The 26104-nt window shown below is 50.6% G+C and overlaps 8 protein-coding genes across 8 annotated transcripts; all 8 read left to right on the top strand.

Annotated features, from left to right (window-relative positions):
- Nucleotides 1-693: 693 nt before the first annotated feature.
- Nucleotides 694-2711, top strand: TGME49_278290 (Toxoplasma gondii family A protein; the record flags this gene model as incomplete). Its single annotated transcript, XM_002370491.2, has 1 exon — nt 694-2711. One exon carries the CDS (start codon nt 694-696, stop codon nt 1786-1788), a length of 1095 nt encoding a protein of 364 aa, XP_002370532.1. The 3' UTR covers nt 1789-2711.
- A 759-nt stretch (nt 2712-3470) lies between these two features.
- Nucleotides 3471-4009, top strand: TGME49_278300 (Toxoplasma gondii family A protein; the record flags this gene model as incomplete). The annotated part of the gene is made up of 1 exon (XM_002370492.2): nt 3471-4009. One exon carries the CDS (start codon nt 3471-3473, stop codon nt 3828-3830), a length of 360 nt encoding a protein of 119 aa, XP_002370533.1. The 3' UTR covers nt 3831-4009.
- A 53-nt stretch (nt 4010-4062) lies between these two features.
- TGME49_278310 (hypothetical protein) lies at nt 4063-5114 on the top strand (the record flags this gene model as incomplete). Its single annotated transcript, XM_002370493.2, has 1 exon — nt 4063-5114. The coding sequence occupies one exon, from the start codon at nt 4063-4065 to the stop codon at nt 4549-4551; it is 489 nt and encodes a 162-aa protein (XP_002370534.1). The 3' UTR covers nt 4552-5114.
- Nucleotides 5115-8606: 3492 nt separating this feature from the next.
- On the top strand, nt 8607-9702 carry TGME49_278320 (Toxoplasma gondii family A protein; the record flags this gene model as incomplete). Its single annotated transcript, XM_002370494.2, has 1 exon — nt 8607-9702. The coding sequence occupies exon 1, from the start codon at nt 8620-8622 to the stop codon at nt 9700-9702; it is 1083 nt and encodes a 360-aa protein (XP_002370535.1). The 5' UTR covers nt 8607-8619.
- A 1718-nt stretch (nt 9703-11420) lies between these two features.
- On the top strand, nt 11421-12583 carry TGME49_278330 (Toxoplasma gondii family A protein). The gene has a single exon (XM_002370495.2). The coding sequence runs from the start codon at nt 11424-11426 to the stop codon at nt 12528-12530; it is 1107 nt and encodes a 368-aa protein (XP_002370536.1). The 5' UTR covers nt 11421-11423; the 3' UTR covers nt 12531-12583.
- Nucleotides 12584-13617: 1034 nt separating this feature from the next.
- On the top strand, nt 13618-16494 carry TGME49_278340 (Toxoplasma gondii family A protein). The gene has a single exon (XM_002370496.2). It carries the CDS (start codon nt 14303-14305, stop codon nt 16307-16309), a length of 2007 nt encoding a protein of 668 aa, XP_002370537.1. The 5' UTR covers nt 13618-14302; the 3' UTR covers nt 16310-16494.
- A 1359-nt stretch (nt 16495-17853) lies between these two features.
- TGME49_278350 (Toxoplasma gondii family A protein) lies at nt 17854-19683 on the top strand (the record flags this gene model as incomplete). The annotated part of the gene is made up of 1 exon (XM_002370497.1): nt 17854-19683. The coding sequence occupies one exon, from the start codon at nt 17854-17856 to the stop codon at nt 19681-19683; it is 1830 nt and encodes a 609-aa protein (XP_002370538.1).
- Nucleotides 19684-20171: 488 nt separating this feature from the next.
- TGME49_278360 (Toxoplasma gondii family A protein) lies at nt 20172-23088 on the top strand. Its single transcript, XM_002370498.2, has one exon. The coding sequence runs from the start codon at nt 21136-21138 to the stop codon at nt 22972-22974; it is 1839 nt and encodes a 612-aa protein (XP_002370539.1). The 5' UTR covers nt 20172-21135; the 3' UTR covers nt 22975-23088.
- The last annotated feature ends 3016 nt before the right edge of the window (nt 23089-26104 follow it).

Raw genomic sequence — 26104 nt, 5'->3', positions numbered from 1 at the left:
AAGGAAGCTGATATCGGATATGGCACGAAAACTGAGTACACATCGACAGAGAGACACCAATGAACGGCATACCTTTGCGTGACCTACCCAATGCGTCGTGTCGGAGAGTTCACTCGGGGTTCCCGGTGGAAGAGGTGGTTGTTTGTCGTTGATGCCTTCCTTGGCAAGCTGCTCTGTTTAGTGTGTCGTGCAGACCGGAGGGCACGCGGCGAACATCCATTTCTCCTCTAGAAACCGCTGCCCTACGCTGCAAAATCCCTCAACAATGTCCAATCACAGTGATTTCACGAAGTCAACCGAATCGCGGGTTTATTTTAGGTTCTTCTGGTTTCGCTGATCTCAAGATGGCTCATGTCACACTCGAATCAGCACCCAGGTAGCCACCCGCCTCTCCGTCCCTCAACATCCCTGCCCGCCGCCTGCTGTCGGGCTCAGTCGCACACGTGACGACGATGTCTTGAGGCTGGGTAAGACTTCTGTTTTCTGCATGTGGCAGAAAATGACGAGCAACGTTGGGTCAACACACCGATAAGGGCCGATGGATTCACTTTTACAACTCAACAAATCTAGGGAAGTGCCTGTAGCGTTTGAAATTACCTCAGTGCATGTCATCAAATAGTCCGATTTATAGACGCCATGGCGGGGTAGATATTTCGGGTCGCGTGTCTAACCCTGTTCCACGGCCTCGTCCTGATGCGTGCTGCGTACGGATCGAGTAAACCGCCAGCTGAGGCCGATTTCACCGCCACAATTCCGAAAGCTGGACTGGAGGGAAATGTGGAGAAAGTCTTCTATCTCGGACCCTCCAACACACTACGGGTGATTGACGAAACCGCCAAAGCTGTCTATGAGCCCGAAAACAACGCCACCCCAGAAGAGGCTTCATCGGAAAGCTACAGTGTCGCTTATCGATATGAGAATGGCGCGTGTGACTTCACACAGACAATTCGATTCAAGGATGCATACCCTGGCTACTCGACAGAATTGTGGGTTCGCGAGGAGTTTAGTTCGGCGACGAGCGGTGACAGTACTTCTCCGGAAGGACCTGTGAGGTATACTTTTACAAGTCCCCCTGCAGAGTACTTGCCTGAGCGGTTGAGTTTTTGTGTTCGATTCAAGGCCGCACGTGCTAGCGGTTCGGATTCACCAACCAAGACCACGACAACGACTGTCGGAAGCTCCGACCCGCCGCAGCCTCCAGTTGACGACACAGAGGATACACAGGATGAGGATACGCAAATCCAAGATCAGCCGTCGGATGGTGATTCCGCAGGAGAAGGAACTCAGGGTTCGACAGGAGGAGTGACCCAGCAAGGATCTGACGCTGAGGGGGGAACGCCTCAACCTGGTGGAGAAGCCGCAGGCGTCGGCAAGCAAGAGCCTCCTGCTGAAGACAAGAACAAGCGAGAACAAGAAGAAACAGGCACGACTGCACCTCACTCATCGCCTGACAGCCCCAATGGCCCAGGTCATTCCGAAGCACACCCGGTGGCACCTCTTGATCCATCCCAGGACCAGTCAGATTCTTCCCCTACCGCTCCTGCAGAACCGCTGCCGGAAGCAACGCTGCCTGAAAATGAAGGAGACCCCGACGTGAATAGTGACACGGAAGAAGTGCGTGGCGCTGCTGCGTTGAGGCGGTTGGATGGAACATCCGCAGTGAAAGAGGCTTACTTGACTATTGTGGTGCACTCCTCAGGCTGGAGCTCTGCAGGTGGAGTGGGTGGAGTTTCAGGCCTCCTTCTTACTATGGTAGCCGCATTGTTTCAGGTGTATCAACTGTACTGAGACATCAACACCTGCAGTCTGGAGTTATCTTTTATTAGCGCGAAAGGGTTGGTGCTGTGACTGCAACTCATGGTTGCTGGAAGCACCAGTAGAAATGCAGGGATATTGCAAGGTATGATGTGGTCCTGCACGTAAGGGTAACTTCAGCACAATCACGTTTTGGCTGTTTTACTATATTGGCCTCGTCTGCTTGTTCTTTTCTGGAGTCATTCGAACCCGAACCCCCTCCAGGTAACTTGATTTCGGCGTAAAACGGTACTTGTAGCTCAGAACCCGAACACACTGTGTATCCGACGAAATAACGTCGGGTGGTGATACGATGGCACCAATCAAGAATTCGTAGTGTCGTTTAACTGAGTGGCCAAGCACCACAATATGTGGGTAACTCTGCAGATGCACTACCTGTTCATGTCCCCGTATTTCGCCACGATAGTCACCATGCACGACGCCGGTTCCATGTCAGTGTGCGTTCTCATTCCTACATACCCCATCGACAAATTTGTTTTTTCCGGAACAGTGCTTGCCCACCTTTTTGAATGGCTCTGCTGTTGATTTACCTCCGCAATTTCTATCGCTTTCCTGTCTAACTCGATCTATATGTGGAAATCTAGTGAGAAATGGACTGCTCTAGGCGTGGCGGGTGTCGGATTGAGCACAAGGTAGCATAGTGAAGGTCCGATGACCGGCGACAGTTCGAAGAGCCATCTTTTTGGAAGCGAGAAAAGGTACAGAAGAACCCTGAAGTGAAGCAACCCCCTATCGTTCCATTGCAAAGGCATCTCTCTGCACAGTGAACGCAAGCCACATAAAAAGCATACGGTGTGCATAATGTGTACCATCCAGTTGTCACTCTTCGTTCTGGACACGCAACAGCAGCAGTACGATTGAGACATATAATACAGAGGAAGAGTTGAGGCAACGGCAACAAAATTTGGTAACCAGTCATCCAGGAACGGATGAATCTGAGTGCTGCCTCTTCTGTTTTCAGAGTTTAGTATTGTGTCCATGTCTTGCTCTGTAGTTGCGGTACTTCCTTCCGTGGATCTTCCTCATTCCAACCGGATACATGCCACTTAATTTTCACTTGTTGAAGCATTTGTAATGATCTTTTTGGGACGCAAGCCCCTGATGTCCAGTCCGCATCTGTCAATCGATGTGCTCGGATGGTAGGCTTACAGCTCGTTCGGTTACAGGAACTCGCTACGGGACTGAACGAAGCCCACGTTAAACGGCCTTTCACAAGCTGCTCCCGCCATCTTACTGGAATTGCATGCTTGACACCTGATCACATTTCATTGTCTATAAAGGCATTCGTTGGTGTCATTGTTCTTGGTTTTTCTGGTCTCATCGTTGCAACTTCACCCTCCCCCTCCCGCTGTCCCCTGGAGCCCTCGAATTCGTGCACAGCTAGACGAGGGGTTTTTCGTCCCGCCGCTTTTCTGCCCGCCTGCACGTCGACCCTTGCCGGGCCACTCACCACAGTCGAACAACCGGCATGCTCATCTCCCGATGTTTGCCAAGACTGCGGCTCGTGCGTGCAGACACGATACTCAACAGATTTGCGATAAAACCTTGGAAAAAATGCAATGGATACAAGCTTTCATCACACAAAAGTAGGAAGCCTCCCCATGTCTGCGGCTGTCTGACGTTGTTTTCATGCGCTATTCTGATCCATAGTATCCATGGAGGGACAGACGCTACGAGCGGTCTGTCTGTTCCTCATAATCGGCACCTTCCTATTGTCTGCCACAATAGAAACAACATCAAAAACTGCGGTTGACTTCACCGCCACCATCCTGAAAGATGGACTGGAAAAGAATGTGGAGCAAGTCATGAATCTCGGACCGTCAGGCACGCTCCGGGTAACAGATGAAACCGCAGAAGCTGTCTATCAGCCCGAAAACAACAACGGCACAGATGGAACTTTGACAGGCCCGTACGATTCAGCGTACCGTTTTGAGAATGGGGCGTGCGATTTCACTAAGACTTTGAACTTCAAGGAAGCATTTCCAGGCTACACGAAACCAATTTGGGTTCACTAGATGTCTGGGGCGGGGCTCTGTTGAAACAGACAAAGATTCCTCTGGAAGGACTCTGAGCTACACGCTTGCGAACCCTCCCGCACAGTATTGGGGTGAAAGTTTCAGTTTCTGTGTGCGGATCAAGACTGTGCTTACCACGGGGTCGAATTCACCAGCCGACCCCCTGACCAACCCACCGTCCACGCACGTCTCTGGCTGCACAACTCAGAAGGAAATCCCACTCCAGAGATCCATGATACCCCGGTGTTGCCTCCGCATCCTGGTCCTGATAAGCCTCCCACTTCGTAAGGTAATTCAGATCCTGATAATGAGCAAAAGGAACCACAGACAGAGAAGGACGGTGCGGAAGATAAAGAAGATTGAGGAGCAACAGTTGATTCCGGATGGTTCTTTAGGTGTCGGCAACGACGGTAGCGTTGTCCAACCCCCATCTCCGCCTTCAAACGGTCAGACTGGCGAGACCGGGAACAGCGACCCTTCTCCAGCTCCAGTCACCACACCTGCGCCTAAATCTGACACAGAAATTCAGCATCTGGTAAGTAATGACGTTGAAGGCCGCGGCGAAACCCAGTTGAGGCGCCTCAGAGCACCCCCTGCAGAAACAAACAATGAGGTCTTGACTATTGTGGTGTACTCAGCGTCCTGTGGCTTTGCGGGTGGAATGAGAGCACTGCCAGTTTTGCTCCTCTCTGTGGCAACCTCACTGTTGCCGATTTGGTAAATGCGCTTGAGTGTGAATGGAGGGAGAGTTAAGAGGAATGTGGGAACTCAAGAAGACATAATTGGCTCTGTTTGTGAACCAGGGGCACACGGCACAGGGCGGGCGAACGTACTGTAGCAGTTGCGCTGTAGGCATGCACTGCAAGTCGATTTGTGCTTGAGACAACTGCGTGCCTGGTGGGCCAGCATGAAAACAGCTTTCTATGTCTTGTTGGACAAACACTGGAGAGAGGACAGACTGCAGGAAAACTGTCTCCATCACAGAACGTTTTTTGCCGTTGATCAAGAAATGCATCACGCGACTCCTCGTTGCGGTGGAACGTGAGGGCGAGCGTGACAGAGCAGGCAACGGCAGTTTTGCCGCTATCCAAGGATTCAAAGAGTCGCGGCGATTGCCGTGCAGTGAGCAGTATTACACATTTCTCTCGTATACATGCACTCTTGCAGCAAGTTCCGAGTTCTGCCTGAAATGAACGCGATCGGAGAGCTGAAAGTCGCCGACGCCACCTGTCGGAAACTGCGACGTACCTCTCTCGACATATTCCAGGCTGACAAGTGGTAATGGAATTGAGGCGGTGTGCACATGCACTGTCTGCTCGGCCTACGCTCTCACATAAAGTAACGCTTCAGAACTGCACTCGATACAACACCGGAATTACTTGCCGGAGCGAAAGTAGGAGAATGACGGTAGGTAATGCCAGATCACTGAGTCGAACGATGTATACACAACGTGTCAGTTAGCAGTGTAAGCCCCCAGAACAAAAACAGTTGCTTCTAAACCCAGCAGCATCAGGCGACGAGACAAACGCTTCATCACTTGCCTGGGTGGCGGGCCTCTGAGCCGCGGTGGACGCACGGGTGATGAAAAAGAAGCACAGTTCTTTCCCTTGTGAAATACTGTTTCTTGAGTAATTGTGTTGGGTTCTCTCGCATCAGCCTTACCTGAACACGTGGCTGTCAAACCCGCGCCTTCATAGTAAACCGCCTCTCCGTCCCTCGGGGACGCTGTGCGCGAACTCCTGTCAGCCAAATCTGACCCCCTCATCACAGCTGAGGAAGTGACACGCGAATTTTGTTGATAACAAGACTGCGGTTCTTTCATGCTGACAGGAAAGAAACTGAAATATTCGTGGGCGCACGAAAAAAAAGTACGCCGTCTTCCTTTTACCAGACGGGGGGTGTGTCTGTAGTGCTTGGTGTTGCCTGAGACTGCATTCCTAAAATTTTGAAATCATTCATCGCCATGGAAAGGCACATTTTCCGAGCCGTGTATTTGACTCTGCTTATGAGCTACGTCTTGCGATGCATCGCGTCTGAAAAAAGTGAAACTCTGAAGAGTGAGGCACATTTCACGCACATCATACCGAAAGCGGGACAGGAACGTGGAGAAAGTCTTTTCCCTCGGTCCATCCAACACTCTGCAAGTCACTGACGAAACCAGCAAAATGCCACTTACCTGCCCGAAACGAGCAAGATCTCCCGTGAAGCCTCCGCTGACCACTACAGTGGCGCGTATCGATATGCGAATGGGGCGTGCTATTTCACCAAGATTTTGGAATTCAAGCATGCATTTACTGGCTACATGACACCCTTATGGGTTCGTGAAGGGTCTAATTCTGTGGAGACGCAGAAGGGGTTCTTAGAAGTGCCAGTGGGTTACACGTTTACGAACCCTCCTGCTCAGCATTTGGCTGCAGGGTTCAGCTTTTGTGTGCGGTTCAAGACTGCGTTTGCTGCTGGATCTGATTCACAGACCCACAGGACCACAACCACATCTGCAGGGGGGCCCGACGCACAGCCATCTCACGTTGTCGAGCCCCAGCAGCGTGGATGCGAGGAATGCGGACAATGAGGAGAACTACTCGGGTGACGATGCATCAGAAGAACCATCTCCTGTTGTGCCTGCACCTGGTGTCCAGGCAAGACCTTCCTCTGGAGAAGAAGAAAAACAGAAAGGAGATATACACACGAATGACCCATCCACCGGGGTATCTCCCTTTCTCCCCCCTAGCGCAGGCAGTTCCACCTCATCCCATGGTCCTCTTCAAGACGCAAACCACTATCTACAGGAAATGCTTCCCACTGCACCTGTGGAGGAGCACACAGAAGAAAAACTGCCTTCAAATACAGTCAATCAGGAGGCGGCGAGCGGCCTGCAAGAAGACAGCGGCGTTTTAGCGAGGCGGTTGAATGGGACACCTGAAGTGAACGAGGCATACTTGACTGTTGTAGTGCACTCCGGAGCGTGGAATTCTGCAGCTGGAATGAGAGCAGTGTCAGTCGTTCTTCTCACGGTGGCAGCGACGCTGTTGCTGGTGTTTCAATCTCGTTTCAGTATGCACTTGAATATATGGAGGGAACACTGTAGTAGTGCAGAGCGGCTGACGATGTGGTTGCCAATAGCACAAGGCCGGAAATATCAATCTAAGATAGCAGAGGGTTTGGACGGTTGAATGCAAGACTGGATGTCAACCTGACGTGCTGCCAACACCTTCTCTGCATGGGCACTCTTTTTTTCTTTCGGTTGTTTTTTTAGCAACATTTGAACGTGAGCCTAAATTAAGAATAACCTGGTCCTGAAGTAGACTTACTCGCGTCCGAAGGATTGGCTCTTTACAGGAGCTGCTTGTGCGTTTCACAGAACGGCGTGCTAACACGAGAATGCGGCGATCGCACTCAAAGACACCTCAGATATGCTGGTGACGAGCACTCAAACGTCACAGTCTGTACCTAAATCGGCAGATGCACCGACTGTTCGCATCTTCGTCTCTTGTTAAGATATTCACTGTGCAAGAGACCTGCTCCGGGGAGGAGTGAATTGCCAGTTGCACGCACTCTTCATGCATATTGACTTTTTCTGTTAAGAGACCCACTCAGATTTTTCCTTACAGCACGCTTATCAACGGGCCGCTGAAGGTGTTGTCCGATACCCTCTATGCCTTGCTTCTGATAGGGGAAGGTCAGTGACTCTTCGTTTCTCTCAGGTAGAAGCGAGTCAATTGGGGCATGGGCTGCTTAGGTGAAAGAGGATTGAAGATCGACAAGAAAGCCCTGGTGAAGATTGGAGAAAATATGCATTCAAGGAAACAGAAGGCCGGTGAAAAAGCACTTCTTTACTGCTGCAGCAAACGTAAGCTTCCTGGTGACCCGCATACGGTGCGCACGCTCCGTTGACATGATTTCTCCTAGCGGTGTCACGTATGCATTATGACCCAAGGATACAGTGATAAAGAGAGCGTCAGGTGAAGCTAACCCTTATATGGTAAGAAATCGTAAACGACAGAGGTGGAATGCGTTGCCGGGGCGGCCTTCTCAGTTTCACGCGTGCGGACCTACCGACTACCACTACCTTGACCATCAAGTGTGCAAGACTACTACTCAAACCCTTCGAACCTCTCAGCCGCCCACGACGTTTTTGCCTTCCTCGACTAACCGGTAAGCGTTGTACCGCCCTCTACCTGAGTTCGTCTACCTTAGCGAGTCCAACTGGGTGACATCTTGAAGCGTGTATGGTGTCTTTCGCGTGCTGGTCTCTGCGGATGTCAACTCAGCAGTCGCTAGGATATGGCGGGAGTTGTCTTTCCCGTCAATCAGAAACTTTTTCCTGTACGGGTTCGTGCAAACGCGTTTAAGTGACGCACATTCAGTAAACATCCACAAGCTGCTCTCCCTCCAAGAGGAAAACATGTCCGCTCAGTGTACCTTACGTTGTTTGGGAAAGAAATTCAATCTTTAGTGCATGATCTCTTCTTTTAGTTTCAATGATGTCGTAAGTACCGCTTGCACCACTCGAAACCGCGCCCAGCGACCCTACCGCCTTCCGGCCCGGTCTTCTTCCGCCCGCCTGCTTTCACCCCGCCCGGGGCCCTCACCGCAGCTACAGAAGCGAGACGCCCATTTTTCGGTTCGTCAAGACTGCGACTTCTGCAAGCAGAAAAGAGAGACCAACAAATTCGCGATAAAACTTCAGAAAAGCGTGGATGCATTGTAGCTTCTGAGAAGAGACCGGGTTTTGTGGTAGTGTTTGATAGAAAGCATTCTTTTCGGAGCAGTTCAGTTTGGAGCCGCCATGGCAAGGCAGCTATTTCGAGTCGTGTGTCTAACGCTGGTCACGGGCACTGCCTTGTCCTGTGCTGCCTCCGAAAAAGAACCAACGGCCACTGCCGACTTCACCGCCACTATTCCGAAAACGGGACTTGAGAGGAGCGTGGAGAAAGTCTTTTTTCTCGGACCATCGAACACGCTCCAGGTCATTGACCAGACCGGCGCTGCAGTCTATTTGCCAGAAAAGAGCGCCAACACACAAGATTCTTCCTCTAAACCCTACAGTGTCGCTTATCGCTTTGAGAATGGGGCGTGCGACTTCACCAAAACTGTCGAATTCAAGGACATATTTCCAGACTACACGACGGCAGTATGGGACCAGGAACAGAAGGACTCGGCGACGAGTGGAGGTGGATCTGCAGAAAAGGTTGTGAAGTACAGGTTTACGAATCCTCCGGCTGAATACTTGGGTGAAGGGTTGAGCTTTTGTGTGCGGTTCAAAACAGTTCTTGCGTCTGGTTCGGGTTCACCAACAAAGACCTCAACTTCGTCGACGTCTGATGGTGGCTCCGACGCACAGACACCTGGCGATGAGACAACGGAGGAAGAAAGTCCTCAAGAACAGGGTCCTAGCCAAGGGCCGGTTGGTGGTAGCTCGCCAGGAGACGGGTCTCAAGGCCCCTCGGAAGAAGTTGGCCAACAATTGCCTTCCGTTGGAGAAGGGGAGAAGGAAGAAGAAAATTCAGATATTCGTGCGTCTCCCGCTACGCCCGGCGTTGTCGCGGGTGGCGCGGACAGTCCTGCCGTACCACGGGAACCATCAGCTCATAACGCCGATAAAGATCAAGGCTCTCCCTCTCTGTTCAACCCTCAGGGTAGAGTCACAGAAGAACAAGGGCGGCTTGACCAGGATGAAGGCCATGAAGGTGATGACGCCACTCAAGAACCCAGCGGCGTCATCGTGAGGCGGCTGGATGCACCAGCGTTAGTGCAAGATGCATACTTGACTATTGTAGTGCACTCCGCAGCCTGGAGCTCTGCAAGTGGAATAGGTGCATCGTCCGGTATTCTGATCACTGTGACAATCACGCTGTTGCAGATATGGTAATTGCGTTCGAGCGTGGAATTTTGTAGACGGGGACGATATAGTGTTACCGGGAAGAGAGTGGTGCTGATGATGAGACAATGCAAATACTAGCAACACCAGTGAATAATACCTGAGCCGCGGTGTTGTATCGTCATGTAATGCGTGATTGAGGAACAGTGTCGTTTGTGCTCAGTCACATTCCCCACTAAGTAACTGTGTGTCTCCGTCTTTCATGCAGTTGGTGGAGACATACGAACCGCCCAAACTTAAATAACTTCATCTTGACGCTGGTATTGGACGTATTGTGTTTAGCTTTTTTTGGCGACAGCGGATATTTTTATTCATGACAGGTAGTGGAAATGTCGACACAGATTGATACTGCTGAGATATTGTGAAGGACGGCTCCTCAGCCGTCACCCAGAGTAAGCTAACCTTTCAGGTGCACCACGTGTAACTGCCGTTATTTCGTGTCTTGATAACAAACGCTTGCAACGCCAGATGCATGGTGGCACCAACTCTCGTTTTTCACCCCTGTACATAGTGGTTTTCCCCATCAAGGGTCACTGGTACCATTTTCACGAAGCAGAACCGACAACGGACATATGTTAATTAAGCTCGATCCCCGCTCGTGTACCTGCGTTAGACAAAAAGCATGCGTGGATGAGTTGCGGCAGCAATCACCAACTAGTTGTACGGTTGAGGTTTGAAGGGGAGGCCTCGATAGCGTCAGGGAAACACAGACAACCTCCAATGAAACTAAATGGAAAATATCTGCTGCACAAGCCCCTCGGAAGTACCAAAGTAAACACAGACTACCAGATAAACACTGTATTGTGAACGCACGCGTTAGTAGCCCCTGTGGCTTTCTGGGGGAGTCTCGTCGGCATACGCGTTAACTGATGGAGTGAGAGAATCAGATCAGGAGATCCGAAACCCAACATGAAAATAGCTGAGAAAATGGAAGTTGTGTGTAGGCGCTGCCAAAGATGCCTTCCGGGTTTAACGTGTGCGGCGGCTTTCCTACGTCTTCATCTGTCACTGTCTTCGATAAGCATGTGCATGTGCATATTTGCTTATATTTATATTTGTACGAATAAGGATGAATATATATGCAACAGACTTGATGTAAGTTAGCCTCCATTGCCGACTCATTCGTGTCCCTTCCTTGTGAGATATTTGTGCTGATTTGCACACCGTGTAGTCACTGGAGCAACATTCGGCGTCTGACAGCCGCTTAGGGAGGCGCAGTCACTGCTGACCTTGTCTGCGATGCGTGCTGGACCGGCTTCCGGAATGTGCGACGGGATGGAATGAGGAGCACATCAAACTCCGTTCCATAAGCTGTTGTATCCATCTATAAGAAAAAATTTTTCTAAAGCTTTTGCCTGCGTTTTTACGGACAACAGTTAGTCCCATTGTGCGCGTGTTTTCCGGTCCCCCCCCTCGACCCCGTCCAACGTGTACGACAGTCGATTCCGCGCCGGGGGGAGTCACCCGCCTCTCTGTCTGGGTCTTCTTCCGCCCGTCAACTTGACCGTCGCCTCGTTCCTCATCACAACTGATTTCTTGAGGACGGTTGCGACAACTCCGATTTTTGCTTGACCAAGAGGGGGCCAGTTGTCCTTCGCGATAGCAGAAAAACATAAAAACCTCTTCCCTTTCGTTCTTCTGTAGCCGAAAGGGTGTCTGAAGTGTTTGGTTGCAGCTGAGGCTGTTTGTGTTGGTACCGATCCGCACTCGCAATGGCAAGGCAGATCTTTCGCGGCGGGTGTTCAGTCCTTTTCATTGGCACTGTCTTGCAGTGCGTCGCCGCCGAATCCGGTCAACCGACAGCTGAGGTTGATTTTAGCACCATCATTCCGAAAGGGGGATTGGAGGGAGATGTTGAAGAAGTCTTTTCTCTTGGATCTTCTGGCACGATCCGGGTCACTGACGAAACAGCGAGTGCCGTTTATCAACCCGAAACTAGCGAGAATTCATCTGGAACATTGACTGACGCTTACAGCGCTGCATATCAATATATGAATGGAGGGTGCGATTTCACAAAGACAATCCAATTCAAGGATGTGTTTCCCGGCTACACAGCAAAATTGTGGACACGGGAAGAGTCAGAATCTGGTGAAAGAGGACGTGACTCCGCGGGAAAGGTTGTGATGTACACGTTTAAAAATCCTCCAGCAGAGTACTTGAGTGTAGGGTTGAGCTTTTGTATGCGGTTCAAAACGGTGTCTGCCGCCGGATCGGATTCACAAACCACCGTATCGACTCCTTCGATTCCAAGCTCATCCGAATCAACAGACCACACGAATTCTGGGGAGGCCGATGGTGGGGATGATGGCAGGGATGATGCAGAAAGTATTCCCTCTGATGAGGAGCCGAAGCCTCCCACAGCGCTGGAAGGTCCTGGAAACCCTGTGACTAAACCGGAGAATGGACTTGATGAAAATCAAGTGTCTCCACCAGGCCAGCACAGCCCTGTTCCACCTCAGGTCAACCCCATCGTCCCTCAAGCACCTGATTCGGGCACACAACCTCAGGAACATCAGGATATAGTCTCACGTCCCGGAGGTGGTACACAAAACGATAACGTACCTGTGCATCCTTCCACTGCACCTACGGAGGACTCGGGAAAACAGCAGCCGCCTTCAAATAAAGTCGAAGAAGAAGTCGCGAATGACCTCAAAGAAGGTCGTGGTGCTTCCCTGAGGCGGCTGGATGGGGCAGCTGCTGTGAGTGAGGCATACCTGACTATTGTGGTACACTCAGCAGCTTGGAATTCTGCACGTGGAGTGGGTACGGTTTTGGGTCCTCTTCTCATTATGGCAGCCACGCTTTTACAGATTTATTAAGTGTGTTTTTAATTGGGTCCGATTTGGCACGTATACACAGAAAGGCCAGTGTTGAAAGAGAAAGAAGGATCAAGCGATTTTTTAGACGAAGAGCCGACTAGACACGCCTGGGAAACAGCAGTGTTGGTTTAGGGTGTAGGACGAGTCAAACTTATCCTGGAAGTCCCACGTTTCTTCTGGGCTACAGGTTGTCTTCTTCACTCTTTTTCGACAAGGTTCGAACCCGGTCCTAATGCGGCGGGAGTAACCGTTTGAGCAGAATGCTCGATGTTTTGTAGATTGTCTCTTGGCGAGAAATTTCAGTAACTTGAGGAAATTGTTATACGAATCGTGAGACGCAGACACGTATCGAGGACTGACAGTATTTCGTGAGGCTAAGTGTTCAGTCGTCACGTCCATTGGATAACTTTGGTGATGCATTTCGTTTTCACTTCATCATCTCGTGTGACGGTAGTGTGTCCGTACGGCACCATCTTCGTGGTGGACTGAGTTCACATTCCTGGACGTCACTAAACGAGTGGCATTTTCCTGTAAAGGGGAACAATGAATATTATTTTAAAGTAGATCCGTGCATCAGACTACACAATCCATGATCGATAACTTGTCTTCAATGAAACTGGGATTGTTGGCGGACGTTCAACATTTCTAGACATAGGTGTGACCGTTTCACTATTCTCAAAATCGCACCAGTCTCAAGAGCTGAGGAGGCCTTGCTACAACGACGAAGCGTAAGCAGATTAAAGAAGATCTAAAACGGATCTCTCCACTACACAAATCTTGCTACCTATACCCGGTGTTAATACAAGCATTCCCATAAAAAGCATCCGTGTGCAGGCGCCGCCGTTATTCATTCATCATAGTTACGGAGCAGCTTTGTGTGTCAACGCGTATGCTGACTGCGAGGCACGTTCCTTCCACCGTACTTGTCACCAATTGAGCACCTCTTCTGCAGCCCCAACGCAATTAGATAACACTTGGGAATGGTTTGGCGTGAGCTAGCCTTCGGAGCCAAGTCATAGTGAAGTCACGTTGTCGTGAAAAGCGACACATGACCGTCCGGAATTCAGGTATCTGTCAACCGCGGGGAACCGGCGGCTGCTGCCCGCGGCGTTTTTGTGATTGACGTGCTTTTAGGCGGATACACACCTCGACTGAACTGCAGTTAATGTCTACCAATTATCCACACACTTTCCGACTTCGCTTACCAAAACCCATCAAACTATCCACACACATCGCTCGCCGTAAGCGACAAGGCAAGTGACGTGTTATTATCCATTATTCTTTCGGCGATGCACGCCGCAGTGGACTCTGCGCGCCCGAGAGGTACCCCGCTCTCCGTGCTGCTCTTCTTCCGTCTGACAGTTCGCTGACGTTCGTGCCCGGAGCACAAAAACGGCTAACACCACTTTGAGGTACACTATATAAAAGATGGTGGCACACGTTGTATTTCGTCGGTGTGTTTGAATCTAAATTTCTCTTATAATTCTGAGTTCTTAGTTCCGGTGATATTTGTGCTTCAAAAACACAAGTATCGCTTTAGTGTTCAGGTATACTATAGAAACTAGCTAGAAACATTGTGGTTATCTCTTGACTTCTGCAAGGGGACCCTTCTTCCACAGTGCAGAGGGACTGAACGGTATTGGCATCCCACTTTCGAGAGAAACCGCTAACGATTACCTTCCCACTCTCAAAACACCGAAGCGACTGTGAGTAGCAATTGCGGTTGTGTGAGAACTGTTTCATGAAAGACTGCCGTCCTTTGCATTGTTGCAATGACAGGCCAGATATTTCGAGCAGTGTCTCTAACGCTGCTGATCGGCGCCCTTCTGCCGTCTGCCGCGTCTAAAACAAGCGAACAAAATGCTGAGGCAGATTTCACCGCTACAATTCCTAAAGCGGGACTTCAGGGAAACGTGGAGAAAGTCTTTTTTCTCGGACCATCGAACACGCTCCAGGTCATTGACCAGACCGGCGCTGCAGTCTATTTGCCAGAAAAGAGCGCCAACACACAAGAGGCTTCCTCTAAACCCTACAGTGTCGCTTATCGCTTTGAGAATGGGGCGTGCGACTTCACCAAAACTGTCGAATTCAAGGACATATTTCCAGACTACACGACGGCAGTATGGGACCAGGAACAGAAGGACTCGGCGACGAGTGGAGGTGGATCTGCAGAAAAGGTTGTGAAGTACAGGTTTACGAATCCTCCGGCTGAATACTTGGGTGAAGGGTTGAGCTTTTGTGTGCGGTTCAAAACGGTTCTTGCTCCCAAGACGGATTCAGGGACCAACACATCAACAGTTGCAACGCAAGCGTCAACCAGTGGTTCCACACAGCCGAGTTCCACGTCAAGTGACACCAGTCAACCCCAAACGCCCAATTCCACTCTGCCAACTGCTCAGACGGATAACCAGGACACGAGCCCCGAAGAAAGTCAACAAGCTCCGGGAAGCGTCGCTCACATTCACGAGGGAAGGGGAGACACTCATGAAGTGTCTTCGCAAGTGTCTGGTGCGCTCAGCGGTGAGGAACAGCCCCCGGCGCCCAAGCATGAACTGGCTGCTCCTGAGGAAAGCGATATTCCTAAAAAGCATCCAGTCCTCCAAACAGCTGAGGAGAATTCACCTGGTGAACCACAGACTCATACCTCATCACAGACTGGACCATCGAGTCAAACTGCTCCAGACTCACAAAAGGTCACTTCCGAAGTCCCGGATAACAAGGTACAGAGCAACCAGACAGACAGTGGCAAACTGCCGACAGATGAGGAGGAACCTGATGAATTTCTGAAGCCAAAGCCTGCAATCCCTCCTTCAGAGAAGGTTCCGAGTCCCAGTGAGACAGAGCCAAGAACCGAACAAGAGCAAGGAAGCATGAGTAAAGACGAAGAAAAAAAATCAGAGGAGGACGATCTTCAGAAGGAATCTCATGAGAATCCTCTTGAGAACGGCGTCGAGACTCCTCATGCACCAGTGTCTAAGGAACCAGCCCATGAGTCAAACGAAGAAGTGGAAAAAGCTTCAGCTGCCCCAGCAGGTCAGAAGGATCCATCCGCTGCAGCACAGCCTGATGTGTCAGGAGATGAACTAAATTCGAACCAAGGTAGTGATGACACACGACAAGAGAAATCCGAAGTCACAAAAGAGGACAGCACAAGCAAAAAAGATGGAGAGCAGCTTGACAGTGGCAAAGAGGAGGTGCACGGCGAACTCGTGGCGCCACAATCTGTCGGCTCGCAAGTAGCAGAGGATCCGAGTCACATAGTCGCTGATCCCACTTCCACAAAAGAACATGAAGACGTGGACAATGCAAAGCAAGAAGTGCAGGAGGAGGCCATTAACGAGGCATCTAACGAGCAGACAACTCACAGCAGTGTTGAGCCTGCTGAAGGAACGGGATATGAGACAGATGCCTCTGAGGCAGGAAAGCTGACAGAAGCTCCAGCTGTCTCTGGTGCTGAGGAACAACCATCGACCGTGCCGCATCCTGCTGTGTCGCACGATGGAGTATCATTGAACCAAACTAATGAAGGCTCACGAACAGAGAATGCTCAAATCACAGAGGCGGAGCATGCAAGCAAGGAGGAAGAGAAGGGCATCGCAAGAGGTGCTGGGGATGAGGCCGGCGCTCCGGCGAGGCGCCTCACTGAGAATGTTGAAGAGAATGTGGCGTACTTGACAGTTATAGTGCACTCAGCAGCTTGGGGGTTCGCCAGTGGCATAAGCATATTGTCAGTTTTTTTCTTCGCAGCGGCAGCTACATTGTTGCCAGCCTCATCGTGACGGATTGCTTTCTACAACAACTGAGACCAGAGGAGTATACAAACCGGGTGGAATCAGGCAAGGTATTCGTGACTTTGCCACAAGATGAAACGCAGGTGCAAAAGCGGAAATCAATACGATGGATGGGTTGCACGTTCGAGAAAACTGATTCTTGCCCGAAGCAGGACGTCCTGCTGGTCTAGCACGCCATCAAGTCCCTGCATGTTTTGATCAAATTGTCCAGGGGGGAAATGGTTCCGAAGTCTTGTAAAAAAAGTATTTTTCCCATAGGTTACGCACCATTTCACTTTAATCATGGCGTGGATACATGTTGCTCTGGAAAGACAAATATCCTGCCCATTTTGCCACTCTCGCTGGTCATTGACGGGATTGGATTTCCAGCTGAATCAGCATTTTTCTGGCAGAACACGTAAGTAACTGCTTGTATTATCCGGATGAGTCATATCTGTTAACGTTTAGGTGTTCGTGTGACGTAGGTCTTCACCGCGTGCTTGACCACGTTTCTCTGCCCCCGCTCACAACAATCTTTCACAACTGTTCTCGACACACCCTCCGTATTGGCTGCACAACGGGCGAAGGATTGCGGCACACGAGCACCAGAAAAAACACAGATTCAGCGTGAAAGGAACACCCGTCAGGAAAATAGCATGCCGGTATCACCAATGAAATTAGGTGACAGCAAGCTACACCAGACTGTGCAGATAGTAACTCCTCAGTCTTCTACCCGGCACGTGGCGGCTACCGCCACAGCAGTGTTTCTAAAATACTGACGGGCCGGAGATTATAGCGATTGCCACAATAAGAACAGTTATTTTCGAGCTGCATGGTCCTCATCCGTACGTTTCTGTGCGTGTCAATACTGCAACAAGTACTCTAGGCAAGTGGTTCGCTGCAATTACTCCGTGTGTCCGAGTATGTAGCCTCTTGTGTCACCTGTACCTTGTCTTGAATTACCATACGGGATTGCGATAGCAGTACAATCCCCCGCATAACAGCTCATACTCAGAGAAGAAACATCCTCGTGCTGGAAAATGCACGAGGACTATCTGACTGCGGTCTCTTCGAACCTGACGCCAAAGAGGGCCCGTTGAGTTAGCCAGGCCGTAGCGGCTGCGTGCTCGATTGACTCTTCCCAAAGACAAGGGCCTGTATGGATCCACTCCCACGATATGAACCGATTTAGTTTTCCCATCATTAGGCAAAACACAATAGAGCTGAGCGCGTCTTCTGCCGTCAGCAGCGTCGTCTCAACTATCCCCCCAACCCTGCCACGAGCACTTAAACCCGATTTTCCCGCCCCGTCCGCCCCCCCCTCCCCCGGTCGCCGGGACACTCTACTACAGCGGAGTAGTGACTCGCTCAGTTGACGCGGTTTGTGAAGACTGCGGCGCCTGCAAGTAAACATGGGGCTCAACAGATTTGAAAATACAACACTGAAAAAAGGGAAATGTGCACGCTTTCTTCTCGAATACAAAGCGGAAATGTTGGTGGAGTTTGCTGCTGTTTGTGATTGTATTCATTTTATTGTTCGATCCAGAGTCGCCATGAAGGGACAGATACATCGAGCTGTGTGTCTCACGCTGCTTGTGGGCACCGTTATATCTTGTTATGCGTCTGAGACAAATGAGCATTCCGGTGAGGCTGATTTCATCACAACGATTCCGAAAACGGGACTCATCAAGAACGTGGAGCAAGTCTTTTCCCTGGGACCGTCCAGCACGCTCCGGGTTGTTGATGACACCGGCAAAGCCATCTATCTGCCTAAAGCTACTGAGAGTACTGACCAGAACTCGTCAGAAACATATACTACCGCATATCCATACAGACATGGAGGGTGTGACTTCACGGAGAAAATCCTATTCAAGGATGTTTTTCCTGGCTACGAGTCACCACTATGGGTTCGTGAGGAAAGCGATTCGGAGTCGATTGAGAAGGGATCATCAGCAAAGTCTGTGGTGTACACCTTCACGAATCCTTCTGCTCAATATCTGGGTAGAGGGTTGAGTTTTTGTGTGCGATTCAAGACGGTGTTGCCCTCTGGATCGAGTTTTCAGACCAGCACGCCAAGTCCGCCGTCCTCCGGCTCAACTGCGTTGGGAAACTCAGATTCTTCTGTCAAGCCATCTAATCCGACTCCGGAAGAAGAGGAGGAGAAGAAGGATTTTCCCACAGATGATACTGCGGATGACGGGGGATCGAGTAGTCCATCTGGGGGGAATGTAAGTCAGCCTGGCGGCGCCCCGGATTCGGAAGGAGACATGGATAGTGGCAATCATCACACAGAGGGTGGACCTTCTGACCGTGTAGAGGCATCCCCGCCACCAGGGAGTGTTCCTGACAGTTCGACCGGCGATTCCCCCACTTCCCTGCCAGAGAATCAAAGTCCGCAGTCACCAGGTGGGCAAGGGGAACACAGTGCCGGTGCTGGGAGCGGTGTCGGCGAGAATCACGAAGACACCGAAGAACAGGAATCGCAGCAAGACCATGCAGCTGGAAACAAAGGAGACGTAAACTCTCAGACTTTGCCTGGTGAGACTGGGGATTCAGCCAATGTACCAAATGTGCCAAATTCAGACCCTGAGGTAGATCCGTTGAATCCTAAAGCCGATGCGAAGCCTGCCATCTCCGTTGAAGAAAAAGTAACTGTCCCGAAACAACGTGAGTCTCCAGAAGAGGTTGCAGAATCCAAGCAAGATGCTGACACTCCACGAAAGGAAGGATCTGATGTCACAAAAGTGGAGCGGACGAACCAGGAGTCAAATGGCCATTCTGACCTACCAAATAAGGAGGAACCGGCCGGTTTTCTGTCGCGGCTTCCTGTCAGTTCCCCTTCAACTGCTGCGCCGAGCTACAGTTTAGCTCATTCGAGCGCCAAGCAGGAACAGGAAGACATGAACAACGTACAAAGCGACGCAAATGGACAGGAACTCCGCAAGGAACCTGGTGTGCACCCGAGTGCGAGCGACGTCGAACCTCGGCCATCGCAGCCTGTGGAAGAAGCCCACGAGACAAACGGGGACCTGGCAAATGGACCAGCTATCTCAGCAGATGAGAAGAAATCATCTTCTGCTTCACTGCCTCATACAGCAGGCAATGTAGTAGCATCAACGCAACCTCATGACCACTCAAGGATGGAAAATATCCAAGTCAGAGAAGGGCTAAATGAGCCCATCGAAGCCGGTGAAGAGAGCAGGAGTAGTACTGGGGACCAAAACGGCGCTCGAGTGAGACGCCTTAATGAGTCTGCTACAGAGAAGGAAACTTACTTAACAATTATCGTGCATTCCACAGCGTTGGGCGTTGCAGGGGGAATCAGTGGACTGTCAGTTCTTGTTCTTGCTCTGGCAGCTACACAGGTGGCTGCGCCCTTGTGAATGCATGGTTCCTAATGCGAATGTCAGTGGACGGATTAATGGAAATAGACAAGGCATTCAAGGCTTCGTCAGATATTGCCGAAAGCTGATACAGACGCAGAGGCGAGTCCATCGTAGGGGCTGCGCTGTAGCGTCGTGCGACTGAATGGACTTTCGCTCGAGAGAGGAACACTTTTGCTGCACTAGCGCGATGCTAGACCTTGGGTTGTACTCGTTATTATCGATTAAGTATCGGTTCTCAACACCAGCGCCTTCTGGTACTCAGGGCAGTGTTCCGTAGCCTATAGCGGCGCAGGGTTTTCCTAAAAGAAAACGCAAGCAAGCGTTTTCTGTCTTGTGGATGGGTCACCTCTCTGAATGTGTACATGATTTTGATCTATAGTTTCACTGTTTTCTCAATCGGTGTACTCTCCCCCTCTCGCACACAGCAGCTTTTCAGAACTGTACTCGACAAAGCCCCCGAATTGGCTGCGTATCAAAATACCTGAAGGGTCGGAAACGGCGGCGAAGAATTCCAACACACAAGAGGCGTGAACTAAAGCGTGAAAACTAGACACTTCAACGGAAAACTACTTCTCGACGTTACCAGTGAGGTCAGATGGCCATACAAAGGCTAATTCGTCTGCGCATATTGTAACTTCCCACTGGTCTACCACTCACGTGGCGGTTACAACTAGAGTAGTCTCTCTGACATACTGTAAATCGTAGCTTTCTCACTCATAGGCTGAAATATCTTGCAATATTTCAGCAAGTACTCTGGCTTCCTGTTTCTCTGCATCTCCTTCCGGCTTCGAGAAAAACTACTGTTGTGTCCTAATCACCTTGCTTTCGATTAGCATCTGACTGTGTTACTTCATTGTACCGCTTCGAGTCGTAATTTCGGATTGCAACAACGGTATCACGGTACTAGAAAACGCAAGAGGACTTATTTAGTGCGGCGGTCTCTCTGGACGTTCACCCGCCAGTTAGCGCGGAGTGACATTGGCGGACAGTGGCGAATACGCGGTCACATGACTGTCCAAATATACAGTCATATGAGGAGAGTTTTAACTGAGATTATTCACTCCAGATTATTCTTCATTAACCACAACACGCTAATACTGAGAATGTATCTTTCCATCGTCAGCATCACCCTGTCATCCTTCCATCAGTTCCATGCCGCACCAAAATCCGGGCACAGCTAGTCAACGGGCTTTTCGTCCCGTTGCTTTTCCGCCCACCCACATTGAACCTCTACGTCGCTCACCACAGCTGATGAAGCGACGTGAGTGTCATGGTGATTGTCTAAGCTGCGCTTCCTGTACGCAGAAATGTAACCCATTTATTTGCGACAAAACATTGCAAAACGGAGTAACGGGCGCTTGATTTCTCATCGAAAACACTAGGGGAGGGTTGGCGGCGTTTGCGACTGTCGGCGATCGTATTCTGTCAGTATTACGATCCGGAGTCGCCATGGAGGGACAGATACTTCGAGCTGTGTGTCTGACCTTGCTTGTGGGCGCCCTTCTATCTTGTTCCGCGTCTGAGGCAAATGAACGATCCGATGAGGTTGACTTCACCGCCACCATACCGGAAACGGGACTCGCAAGAGACGTGGAGCAAGTCTTTTTTTTAGGACCATCCACCACTCTTCGGGTCATTGACGAAACTGCCCAGGCCGTCTACCTCCCCAGGGCCAACGAGAATACTGACATAAACGCGTCAGAAATGTATACGGTAGCATATCGCTACAAGAATGGAGCATGCGACTTCACGCAAAAATTCCAGTTTAACGATGCTTTTCCCGGCTACTCGACACCGTTGTGGGTTCGTGAGGAGCAGAGTTCGGCAGTGATTCAGAAGGGATCGACAGCAAAACGTGTGATGTACACATTTACGAATCCTCCAGCAGAGTTTTTGAGTGGTGGGTTGAGTTTTTGCGTGCGCTTCAAAACGGTGTTGGCATCTGAGTCGAGTTCGCAAACCAGCACGCCAAGTCCAACGTCATCTGGCTCACCTAGTTCGGGAGATTCAGGTAGTTCTCCGGGTCCAGTTGGACCGCGTCCCGAAGATGGTGAAGAGGAAGATGATAAGAAAAACCCAGGTGTTGGTGCTCCAAGTGAACCAGAGCCAAGCAAACCACATGGGGATGGTGAAGGTGGACCTAGCGGTGGACCGGGTTCTGTAGGAGGCAGTGATAATCAGAGTCATCTGCCGGGACAGCCTCCTAGTCACGCGGATCCTAACCTACCAACAGAGAACGTTTCTGGAGGAGGCATCAGCGATTCGCCCGCCCCCACGCGTGACCGTCACGAATCGCACTCACCTGAGGGTCCAAAGGATGAAGGTGCTCATGGTGGGGCTGGCATCGACGAAAGTCAGCCAGACTCCCACGACAAGGGCTTGGATGGTGATCAAACGCACCAAAACTTAGGAAATCTCAACTCTCAAACGTCGGCTGATGTGCAGCAGCATCCAGAAAGTGTGGAAAAGCCACAAGGTTCAGTCCCTGTGTTAGACGCAGATTATAAATCGAATGCGCAAACAGAGCCTCCTATCTCAGGATCCGAAGAAAACTTAACAGACGGTGTCCAACATAAGGTGCCAACGCCGGGCACAAAATCGAAACACACTGCTGACGACACGCGAGTGGAGGGCTCTGGTCTCACCACGGAAGAGCCAACGGGTGAGGAGCCAGGAAGGAGTCTCGGTGCAGCAAATCAGGAGACCGAGAACGGATTTCTGTCGCGGCATCCTGTCATCTCTCCTTCAGCTGAGGATTCAAGTTCCAGTGTGACAGGGCCCACTCTCATGCAGGAACAGGGAGACAAGGAAGAGGTAGAAGGAGGCACAAAGCAAGAGGCACATCATCAGGGATCCGAAGAGCACCCACCTGCGAGCAGTGCCGAACATTCTCCGCCTTCGAAGCCTCCAAAAGAAACGAATGAGGCAAACGGGGACGTAGCACATGCTCCAGTCGCTTTAGCAGAAAAGCACGAACATTCCGACAGAGCACAAGTGCATGTGCCAGCAAATGCCGTAACCTCGAATCAATCTATTGAAGACTCGCCAGCTGAGAATACAGAAGCCATAAAAGGGGGAAGCACGCACAATGAAGCTGGGGAAGAGCTCGCTGTTGTTCTAGGGGAGAAGAGTGGTGCTGCTGTGCGGCGCCTCGCAGACGCCGCAGATGTGGAGGAGGCGTACTTGACGATTATAGTGCACTCTTCAGCTTGGGGTTTCACTAGTGGAATCACTACATTGTCAGTTTTGGTTCTTGCGGTGACAGCCACATGGTTGTCCGTTTTTTAGTTTTGTTTACCGGTACTAGCGCTGACGCCAGCTCGCATAACGGGACCAGAGATTTAGGCACGGCATTCATGGCTTTGTCACAGGTCCGAATACGGGTGCAGAGACCAATCCACTGTAGTGACTGCGTTGTGGGGTCGTGATCGTGAAAGTGGATTTGTGTTCGAGGCAGTAATACTTTTGTTGGATAAGCCTGTTCTCCACTCTCAACAAATTGTACCGGAAACATTCAAGGTGAAACATATTGGAACTTACTTGGATGTTGTAGCATTTCTGGTTGTCGGTCACGTTTTGTTATCAATTAAGTACCTCTTCACGAGAAGCCAACTTCTTTTGATCATGATATGGGTATCGACGTGTGATTGAGCTTTTGCGTGCGGTCAAGACGATTCTTGGTTCTGGGCCCCAGACCACGACATCGACTGTTGCGACGTCTGCGGCATCCACTCAGGAACAGACGCAGGAATCCCCAGCGCCAGAAGTTGGGGATACCGAAGGGCAGGATCAGATGCCAGAATTGCCTGCACCTGATCCAAATGATGATTCGCACATCAGTGGGCAAATTTCAGGTGCACAAGAAAACGAGGGTGGCGAGCCTGCCAAAGAGGAGGAGACAGAGGAGTCAAAGCAGGCAGAGGACGGCCACTTGTCTCCGATGCCTCCCGCAATTCCTCCCAGTAGCGGCCCCCCCACGACACCCCCTAAAGGCCCATAGAAAGTGGAAGAGAACCATAGTACCCAAGGTGGCCCTGCAACGATTCCTGACGGCGAACAGGTCACCGCGGCTTCCCGGAATTTCCGACATCCCGTTGATGGCGATGCTGCATAACACACCATCTCCCAATTGAGGCGTCTCAATGACATTCCTGCAGATAACGAAGCGTATGTGACGATTGTACTGCACTCAGCTGCGTGGAGTTTTGCGGATGGAATCGGTATCTTGTCATTGTTTCTTCTGTCTATAGCAAGAACACTGGCGCCGATTTCCTAATTTCGTTGAGTTCGAAGAGACACAGGAATGAAGGGAGACTCCAGAAAAGACGCGGCTAATCTGTGGATAAGCCACATGATCTGGTCTTCATGGTGCCGTTCAGGTGAAACCACCATAGTGGCTCTACTATTTGTTTTTGTGCGAATAGGAGTGGATTTTCATCCTCGAGGCGCTTGCTTTCATAGTTGGTTGCAGCTTCATCATCTTCATACCTCATGTACTGCACAATTTCTGAAGGATGAGTGCTTTTCGAAGTTAAACTTGTCCAAAAGTGTGTCCGTATTGACTACGTGTCACTTCACGCAGCTAATGGCTTCTGCCTTTGATGGTGTAAATGTTGATGGATGTACGCACACGTGATTTCCTCTGCTGCCTTGCGGGAAATCAGCAACACTCAGTCCGGCGATAACTGAGCAGCAGGTTGAAATATACCTGCGGCACAGCTTGGCAACAGCACATCTTTCAAAGTGCATTCCTACCTGGAGGTGCTTGCAAGTTTAAAGGGAGGCGCCGTCCTCGATAAGGAATGTGCGTCTTAAGTATTCGGTTGACTGATATCTCTGGGCGCAAGCGATCGTGCAATTTGTATAGGCGTTGTCTTCCGTACCTCTCTGGCACCGCTCAAAAGCAGTAACTATCTGGCACTGCGCTAAGCAGAACGCCCGAATAATGGCTACCCAAGGACCAGACGAATGCTGGACGAGTGCAATCCAAGCAGTTTAACGAATGCAGTTACACATGAATAGACCATACAAACTTTTAAACCTACGAAGTGTTTACATTTGTCAATAGAAGCAGTGACGTGACTCGGTTACCAGCCGCAACTATTCTTTCTGCACGCACTCCTGAAGACCGCGGACGGAGATGCCGAGGCCACAAAAAGAATGGTAAACTTGATGTGCTAATCGTCAGAATACTTTGGTAAACATCGGCACAATACAGTTGCTACAACCTTCAAGGCGATTTCTGATTATGTTCAATGTGTGTCGATGTTTCCACAAGTACAGCGGCTCCTTTTCACCCTTCGGCATCCGCTCCCGCAAGTCCCCCGTGTGCCACCAACCGGCCTTGAATCCGTTAAGCATTAGTGGCTGTGACAGATATCGTCTTACTTGCCTTCCCATTTTGATTGCGTTCAGCATTTTAGTACTGCTGATATACAAAGCAACGCCGTTCAATTGTGCCGCCTCCTGGATGTCTACTCTTGAGTTGCACCCTCGTTTTGCTATTAGGGTCGACCAAGATGTTGAAAAAGGATGGCCTGAAATGGCTCCTCCCACTGATTCGATTCTGCACAGACAATCGAGGAAGAGAGCTTTCCCCAGCTGCCGTTCATCGTCCCCTACCCTGTCGACCTCCAGTCCCTCCCTTGCTGCACGAGAATCCGCGCCACGCTAGCCACCCTCCTGTCTGCCCCGCAGTTTCCCCACCCGCCGATGCTGACACCCGTATTTACACTCGCTACAGGTGGAAGCGCCACGCTTCTTTGATGAGGATCGCCAAGCCTCAGTTCCTGCATAAAAAAGATAGCCCAAGATATTTCCGTGACTGCCTCAAACAAAACATAAATACGAACTGCCTGTTGTGAGCGCTATGGTTTGAGACTGCCGTCATAATAGTTGCAGTATCCCATCGTCATGGAGAGGCACATTTTTCGAGCCGTTTGTTTGACCCTGCTTATGGACACTGTCTCGCACTGCGTTGCTTCTGAAAATAGTGAAACGCCGAAGAGAAATGCCGTTGTTACCGCAACCATCCCCAAGGCTGGACTCGAAGGGGACGTGGAGTAAGTCTTCTCCCTCGGACCTTCTGGTACGCTCCAGGTCACTGACGAAACCGCCGCCGCCGTCTACTTGCCAAACCCAAGCGAAGATGTGGATGGGACCTTATTGGACTTGTATGGGTTCGCTTATCGGTATGAGAAGGGAGCGTGAGATTTCAAGAAGACTTTGAAATTCAAGGATGCATTTTCTGGGTACGACAAATCGTTGTGGGCTCAACTGAAGTCATCTGCAGAAGATAACGGGGAAACCTACCAGACAGGGCCTCTGCGGTACAGGTTCACAAATCCTCCTGCGGAGTATTTGGGCGGTGGTTTCAGTTTTTGTGTGCGATTCCAGACGGTATTGTCTTCCGGATCGA

This window comes from Toxoplasma gondii, chromosome XII, assembly GCF_000006565.2.
Source record: "Toxoplasma gondii ME49 chromosome XII, whole genome shotgun sequence".
Taxonomy (NCBI): Eukaryota; Apicomplexa; class Conoidasida; order Eucoccidiorida; family Sarcocystidae; genus Toxoplasma; species Toxoplasma gondii.
The sequence above is the reverse complement of the archived record's forward strand: the minus strand, read 5'-3'. Positions and strand labels throughout refer to the sequence as shown.

Excerpts from the sequence above, each read along its gene's own strand:
- TGME49_278340 (XM_002370496.2), top strand. The coding sequence starts at position 14,303 with ATGACAGGCCAGATATTTCGAGCAGTGTCTCTAACGCTGCTGATCGGC.
- TGME49_278330 (XM_002370495.2), top strand. The coding sequence starts at position 11,424 with ATGGCAAGGCAGATCTTTCGCGGCGGGTGTTCAGTCCTTTTCATTGGC.
- TGME49_278360 (XM_002370498.2), top strand. The coding sequence starts at position 21,136 with ATGGAGGGACAGATACTTCGAGCTGTGTGTCTGACCTTGCTTGTGGGC.